A 7,276-nucleotide genomic window follows, 5' to 3' on the forward strand; every position below is an offset into this window, starting at 1 on the left:
CATAAGATAGTGCACCTAAAAATGACATAGTTGGGTTGTACGGCATCAACAGGCCAAAACACTTCACAGAGTTACTTACCAAAAGGAAAACCAACCAATAGTTCAGTTCATGCACCTTGAGAAAAGAATCTAAAAGAATATGAGAAATTGAGGATAATTAAGTAGGTCTAGTTTTGATGTTTTTTTTGTAGCTGACACAACGAATGCATATACAAGAAGACCAACGCTATAAAAACTTAGGGTGTAAATAGGACAAAATGCGGGAGTCTGCATATGTGCTGCATGTGCCAGCGATGGATAAGTTGGACACTAAAGCAGCACGCCAAATGTGATTGCAATTAAGCGGTGCCCGCATCAACCTGCATAGCACGCACCCAACTAAAGGATTCTGCTAGCCAGCAGCATACATACACATTGGCCATGCTAGTGTGCTGGCAGCATGCTACAACCAATAGCCATTGAACAAACAAGAACTGCAGGTTCAACAAAAAGATCAATAGGAGAGTTCAGAAAAATGATACAAATAGATGCAAGGAAGGAATTATTGTTCATGCTTTTGATAGATTTCTCCTTGTGGGCCTCAACACCGCTCGACCGCTCTGATAGTCTAATATAACTGTTCATCATCGATTGATGAACTGACATGGTGAGTATGGAGGATGGGGTTGAGGAGAGACAGAAGAGGGAAGGCAAATGTTGGACTGACCCGATTGTGGAAGCCATGGCAGAGCATCACCGTGCCCCATTTGCTCCCTGATCAATCGTTTTGCAGGATATGTGTGTTTGGATGTAGGCTAAGTGATTGTTTGCTTAATTTCACATAAAAATCCAGCACACCGCGTGTGTCTGCATACAAGATTTTGGAGGGGGCTCCATGTGCAGATCGCACCTGCTTGCACCCTGAATGGAAACTCATTGTGATGTTTCAACAAGGAAAACAAATAACAGAACAAGGGATATATATTGTCTCAATTCTCACCTTATTATCAAGCCTGCCGTCTCATATGAATTGTACATGTTCTGGTCCATCTAGAGCTGCAACAACAGAAATACGTATCCAATATTCAGTGGGCATAAATATAATTCAAAATTGATGTTTTAAATAACGACAACAATGTAACCAGTGTTGTTGCTCTTCCCTGACAAGTATTTTTTTTTCCTAGAACCGAGGAGGATCCAACTCACCTATTGATTGGTTTCGCACACATTCAGGTTCTTGTATCCGAGTAATTTAGAGTGACTCGCCAAAGGACCTAAAGCCTCAAAGTTGAATTTGCGCTAGCACTCCATCTATTTTTTTAATAAAGTCATCTCCAAATTGATCAAAATCTGACCCCAAAATAAATATCAATAGCTAAAAACATTTGTACCTAGAGAGAACTAAAGAACTGAAACTGAATAACGTTTCTACATCAGGGTATTGCAGATGAAAATGTTAAAGCATATCATGATTTTCCGCAATCAAAGATACCAATGAAAGTATGGAACTTAATGCCTTGGCAAAAAACACCTCTTGATGTGTACATATCTTCAGAATTAGAATTGTGGAACGAAAAATCGTACAAATTTATACAGCATAATATAATAATATAATGGGGAAGAAAAAAGAGTCAGAATGGTGTGCTCTGCTCACCAAGCTTCACAAATCCTTGGAGGGCTATAGTGTATCCTCTTTTGTTGTAGGCTGTAGCTGGTGAGGAGCGTGGGTTTAGCTCATTGCAAGAAGAACATCTAGATGCGTCTGGTATTTTTAATTAGATCAACCAAAGCAGTGTGCAACACAATAAAATTCCAGTCACACGTAACTCTCTTACAAGGCGGTCAATTTTCACTTGATTTGAACTAACTGCAGGGATCCTACACGATCAATTTAGGTGCTAAGTTCACCGGCAGACCAACACCGAGACCCTTGCGAGATGCGCGCATTGGTCCTGCACATGGCCACCGTTGCCGACAGTGTTCATATTTCAAAAGAAGATTGTGTTCTCTGGTACTACTCCTATACTTGTCGCTGGTCCTGCTCCTAAATAACACACCGGCATCATGCAGCAAAAAATCAGAGAGGTAGAAGGGAGGAAGAAGATGGAGGGAGAGGGGAGAGGTGTCGTGGTTCAGCAACTGTCGGCCGGTGATCTCGCGCTATGGCAGCCCCACGCGTTTAGACCTTCATCGTGGGTTCCACGCAGCTTCAGGTCACCGCGCTGCCTTAGACGCCGCTGATGGTGATGGGTTACCTCAGGTCCGGGCGCCTCCGTTTTGCTCTAGCCGGCGCAGTCGTCGCGCTAGGTCCGGCAACCAACAAGCTCCAATGTAGCGCCACTGCCATGGTCACACAGAGATTGAGATGGTAGGGGAAGGCAAGTCAGCAGAAAAGGGATTTTGGTGCAAGACAAGGAAAGACATCTTTCCTAATTAATTTGTACCCTGTCCTTGATTGATACCCTTGAATCCTATATGTCTTTCATTAATTGATACCACTGATTGAGGATACCATAATTCGCCGTTAAATGAGATCGTACGATTGGATGTTAAGCGGAGATGGAGAGATTATATTGGACGGACAAGATGCTTTTAATGACGACCACCAAAGTGGGTTGAGTGTCAAACGACCAACTCTCATTTAATAGTAAAGATTTTGATTTTGATCATTTGTTTGTCACGAATGATAAGTTAAAATGATTTTTAAGTCTTTCACCAGAAATGAGAAGTTAAATTACTTTCCAGGTTTTTTTGAAATTGTGCTAGGGTTGACCAATACCTTTGCACCATCGTGATCATAAGCGAACTATTGTTTCTTTTTTAATCATGAGTCGAGTGTTGCGGCATAATGTTTTATCCGGCATCATGTTCCCCATTTTTCGTATTTATGCAAACCTGGTGACCCCTAAACCATATTTAAATAAAAGGTCTTGCTGATTTATGGTCGACTGAGAATTAGCTCAGTTCTTGGTCGACTCAAATACCTTTTGACTGTGTTGAGATTCGTGAGAGCCATGAGTTGCACATGAGTTGCAACGTGGTTGCGGCTGAGAAATTTCCAATCGCTTGTAATGGTGCAATTGAGAAAAATGGCCCTAGATCGTTAGATTGCTTAGTCATTCCTGCTAGCTACTCATGAGTTACAACACGAGTTGTAAGCGAGAAAACTTGTTTAGGCCATTAAACTACTTCATGAGCCGTACTAGTTATGAGCTACAAAATAGATTGCAACTGGCATATGATGGTGTAATCTCACTAATAATTAAGTTAATTCTCAATTGAATTAGTCACTAGCATAAATGAAATTATAATGATTTAATCATGGGGTCCTTCCGAGTGTTAACCATTCAATCCATGGTGCATGAAGTTATACCTCCACACTTTCACATGTTAGAATTTCAATATGGAGTGCGGTGACGGACCCAACAATATTTCAACGCCTAAGCAAACCAAAAATTTGAAAGATTTAATTTTTTTTCATATTGCCATGAAAATACACCCATATAAGCTGCGGAAAAGCCCAGGCAAGAATGGAGGGGCATTGCAGCCACACATGGAATTTTAAAGCATTGTCTTTATTCCAACGAACACTAAATGCAATTAAAAATATTATTACAACTTCTTTGTTATCCCTTGAAGACAAAGAAATCATAAATATGTTGCATAATTACCTAACTATAATAGGAATGTCTACGTGTTTCAGCATTCATATGATTCATATTATTGAAATTCGGTAATGTTTTCCCAACATAACTTAGACAAATATTATTGAAATTTGGTAATGTTTGTTTCCCATCATTGTGCCGAGTTTGGGTGCATATGTTGTATTTGAGGGAAATCAACAGGCTTTGAAAGGGAATTATAAATTAATCAAGTAGCAAATAATCCACGTAACTATTTCCAAAAAAAAGGGTATCTCGTTATGAGAAGAAAAAAAAGGGTACCCAAGAGTGTGCATTGAGGAATGGATATGGGCCGCCGACTTTGATTATGTCTTAAATATGTGTATTATGCCCACACTTCTTTTGAATAGTTTTGCTAGGATAAGTTTTTATCGTATGTATAGCATTGTTCTTCTCTCACAAAATTACTATGCATATGACTAATGAGCATCCGATTTCTATACGATAACTAATCCAATGATCGGGCTGCATGCAACACACTTGCCGAGCGATTCCCTGATATGTCGTATAGAAATCGGACATGTTTTTGCCATACATATCGTAGTTCCTTTTCTTATGAAACTATTGTGCTTACGACTAATGGGCACGGATTTCTATACGACAATTGATCCAACAATCAGGCTGCATGCAGCACAACCTGCTGAACGGTTCCCTAATTTGTCGTATAGAAATCGGACAATTTTTGTCATAGATATAGCATTGCTCTTCTTCTAACAAAACTACTATGCATACGACTAATGGGTATCTGATTTCTATACGACAATTGATCCAACGATCGGGTTGCATGTAGCACACCTGTTCAACTGGTTGCCCTGATTTGTCGTATAGAAATCGGACAGATTTTTGTTATGCCTACAACATTGTTCTTCTTCTGATGAAAATACTATGCATACGAATAATGTTCATTCGATATATAAATCGGATATGTTTTTATCGTACTTACTACTTAGCATTGTTCTCCATCTAACGAAATTATTATTTTCATACGAATAATGGACAGCTGATTTCTATAAGACAACTGATTTACTACATGCAGTAGACATGCTGAATGGTTCCCCTGTTTTGTCCTATAGAAATCGAAGTTTTTGCCATACGTACTGAACTAGTTTCCTCGTCTCGCCAAAGAGTCTATATATAAGTCTTCATAAGGTCCACATCAAACATTGTAGAGGTTACAATGTACGGAAAATATATTCGCCAAAAAGAAAGAATGTAAGGAAAATAGGATGCTAAATGCTAACAATGTTACTTCCTCCCATTCACAAATGTAAGGCCTTTTAGCTTTTTGTAGATTCACTCATTTTAATTCGTATCTAATCTACATTTTATACGTAAATTCACTCACATTGTTTCGTATCTAGTCTATTTTCAAATATCTAAATGGTCTTATATTAGTGAACGGATGGAGTATTAGATGTTTCTCCTAAGCTACTGTAGTACGGTGGCAAACTGGCAACAATGTAATTCATAGTTTTGAAATACATTTCTGCTGGTAACTAAGACCAATATTTTCCTTGGATTTAATGTAAAATGTTACTATTGTATTTGCGACAAATATCTTATGCTGCAGTTGACAATAGGGACTTTAATAACAAACTCGTTCAAAGAAAGGTTGCGGGTACTGGTTTGGAAAAAATCTCTATGGCGGTGGGGATTTCAGCTAACCGTGGTTACCGCAGATAACGGTCAAATACCGTATGAGATTCTCAAACAAAATTTGATTTTCAAAATTAAAAGTATTTAAATATTTGAAAATAAGTTTTGTACAAGGAGGAAGCCGAAGATTTGGAGAAATGAGTTGCAGCATGGGATTATAGTGGAAGGGGAACACATACCGTTTAGGCTCGAGTCAGGGGCGTACGCAGAAGGGTGGTTGGATGGGCCGTGTCCCACCCTGAATTTTTAGAAAATGTTTTATATTTAGTCATTTGAGCAAATTTTTATCACCCATGAGCAGAAAAAATAGAAATTAGAGGTGTGTGCCCACCCTGAGGTTTTTTTGTGCGTCCGCCACTGGTTGGAGTAATCAAGCAACCTAAATTCAAACCAAACTCTAGTGGACTGCGATTTTTTGGCCCATAAGCTCATTTACTGGAGAGGATGAGAACTCTAGTTACCGGCCGGTAAGTACGGTATTTCATTTGGTAACCAAATCCCTGGTTCATGCTGAAGAGATTCATATGTAAGAGAATCATCAGGTGAATGCGGCGCCAGTGCAAGCATGGGAAGCAACGCCAAGTATGTTAAGAAGTGCATGAAAATGGCAATACTTGCAACACAAATCTAATTTCAACATTCATCCACGCATCAACCAACAAATAAGACCCTCAAACAGCACCCAGCTGAAGACAAGAATGGGCAAATAACTAGGGCAACCAAAATATTCAGAACAAGTCCCGGAATGTGGGGAGCTTCATCTCCCCCTGGGTGGTGAGCGGGATGGTGAAGGTGCCGAGGACGGGGAGGTCGATGGTGATCCCGACGTCCAGCACGTAGTCGATGTCCCAGTCGCCGCTCAGATCCTTCATCAGCGACATGACGAAGTCGTACGGCACGTTCACCGGCAGCTCCAGCTTGGTCAGGCCGCTGGCGCCGATCCACCCGGGGTCAGGCATCGTGCCTGATGCTATCACCCTACAATCACGCAGAGAACCCCATGATATACACAAGGCCGTACGTACGTGCACAAGGATGATAGATCGATCAATGGCAGGTTACGTACTTGCCGTCGCTCTTGAAGGTGTAGGTGAGCTCGCAGATGGGGATGCGGTAGGAGTAGGGGTTGCTGACGTCGACGTGGCTGTGGAGCGTGACGCCCTCGCTGCTGATGCTCTTGAAGGAGACGCGCTCCAGCGCCGCCTCCGGCTTGGGGATCTGCGCGATCTTCTCCGACACGAACTCCCTCGCCTTGCCCACAAGGCCCGCCATCAACCCTCCTTCTTCTTCCTCCCGCGCCTCCTGATCCTGTCCGCCTTCGTCCGCCGTCGTCGCCTCCCCGGATTTCTGCGTTTCTTCCTCCTCTCCGGTGCCCATGTTTGGGCGCGCGCTGGATGGAATCGGCGGCCGGTTCTTACGTCGCAGGCGCCGCGGCGGAGGAATTGCCCGAGGAAGTGGACGGACGAGGAGGGGAATGGGCGCGGAGAGGAGCCGATCGATGGAGCCGCGCGGCGTTTGCGCCTCCGCTTTATCACGCGATGCGGAGAAGGCGGGTCGCGTCCAGTCCGGGTAAGGTGGTACCGTGCTACCGTACAAAAAAACGTATTTTATACGTGTCAAAAAATTATACGAAAAATTGTGAGTGCTCATGAAGCATGTCCCTACAACATCCCAAAATTTCATATCCAAAATCGACATGGACACTGAGAAACAAAAAAGAGAAAATCTGCATGAATAGTGCTACCTAGTGTCACAAAAAGACAAATCAGAAAATGACATTATTCATGCTGATTTTCTCTTTTTTGTTTCTCAGTGTCCATATCGATTTTGGATATGAAATTTTGGGATGTTGTAGGGACATGCTTCATGAGCACTCACAATTTTTCGTATTATTTTTTGACACGTATAAAATACGTTTTTTTTGTACGGTAGCACGGTAGCATGCAAAGGGGTGGTAG

The 7,276-nt window shown here is 41.8% G+C and overlaps 1 protein-coding gene across 1 annotated transcript; it reads right to left on the reverse strand.

The window, feature by feature from the left end:
• Positions 1–6,046: 6,046 nt before the first annotated feature.
• LOC124659928 (late embryogenesis abundant protein Lea14-A-like) lies at positions 6,047–6,695 on the reverse strand. Its single transcript, XM_047197736.1, has 2 exons — positions 6,385–6,695; positions 6,047–6,296 (listed from the first exon to the last, which is right to left on the reverse strand). The coding sequence occupies exons 1-2, from the start codon at positions 6,693–6,695 to the stop codon at positions 6,047–6,049; spliced, it is 561 nt and encodes a 186-aa protein (XP_047053692.1).
• Between the last annotated feature and the right edge of the window lie 581 nt (positions 6,696–7,276).

This window comes from Lolium rigidum, chromosome 6 (genome assembly GCF_022539505.1).
Source record: "Lolium rigidum isolate FL_2022 chromosome 6, APGP_CSIRO_Lrig_0.1, whole genome shotgun sequence".
Lineage (NCBI taxonomy): Eukaryota > Viridiplantae > Streptophyta > Magnoliopsida > Poales > Poaceae > Lolium > Lolium rigidum.

Bases quoted from the DNA above. Each gene is read 5' to 3' on its own strand.
- LOC124659928 (XM_047197736.1), bottom strand. From the start codon at position 6,695: ATGGGCACCGGAGAGGAGGAAGAAACGCAGAAATCCGGGGAGGCGACG. The intron at 6,297-6,384 runs GTACGTAACCTG...GCGTGATTGTAG, and splicing joins ACCTTCAAGAGCGACGGCAA to GGTGATAGCATCAGGCACGA.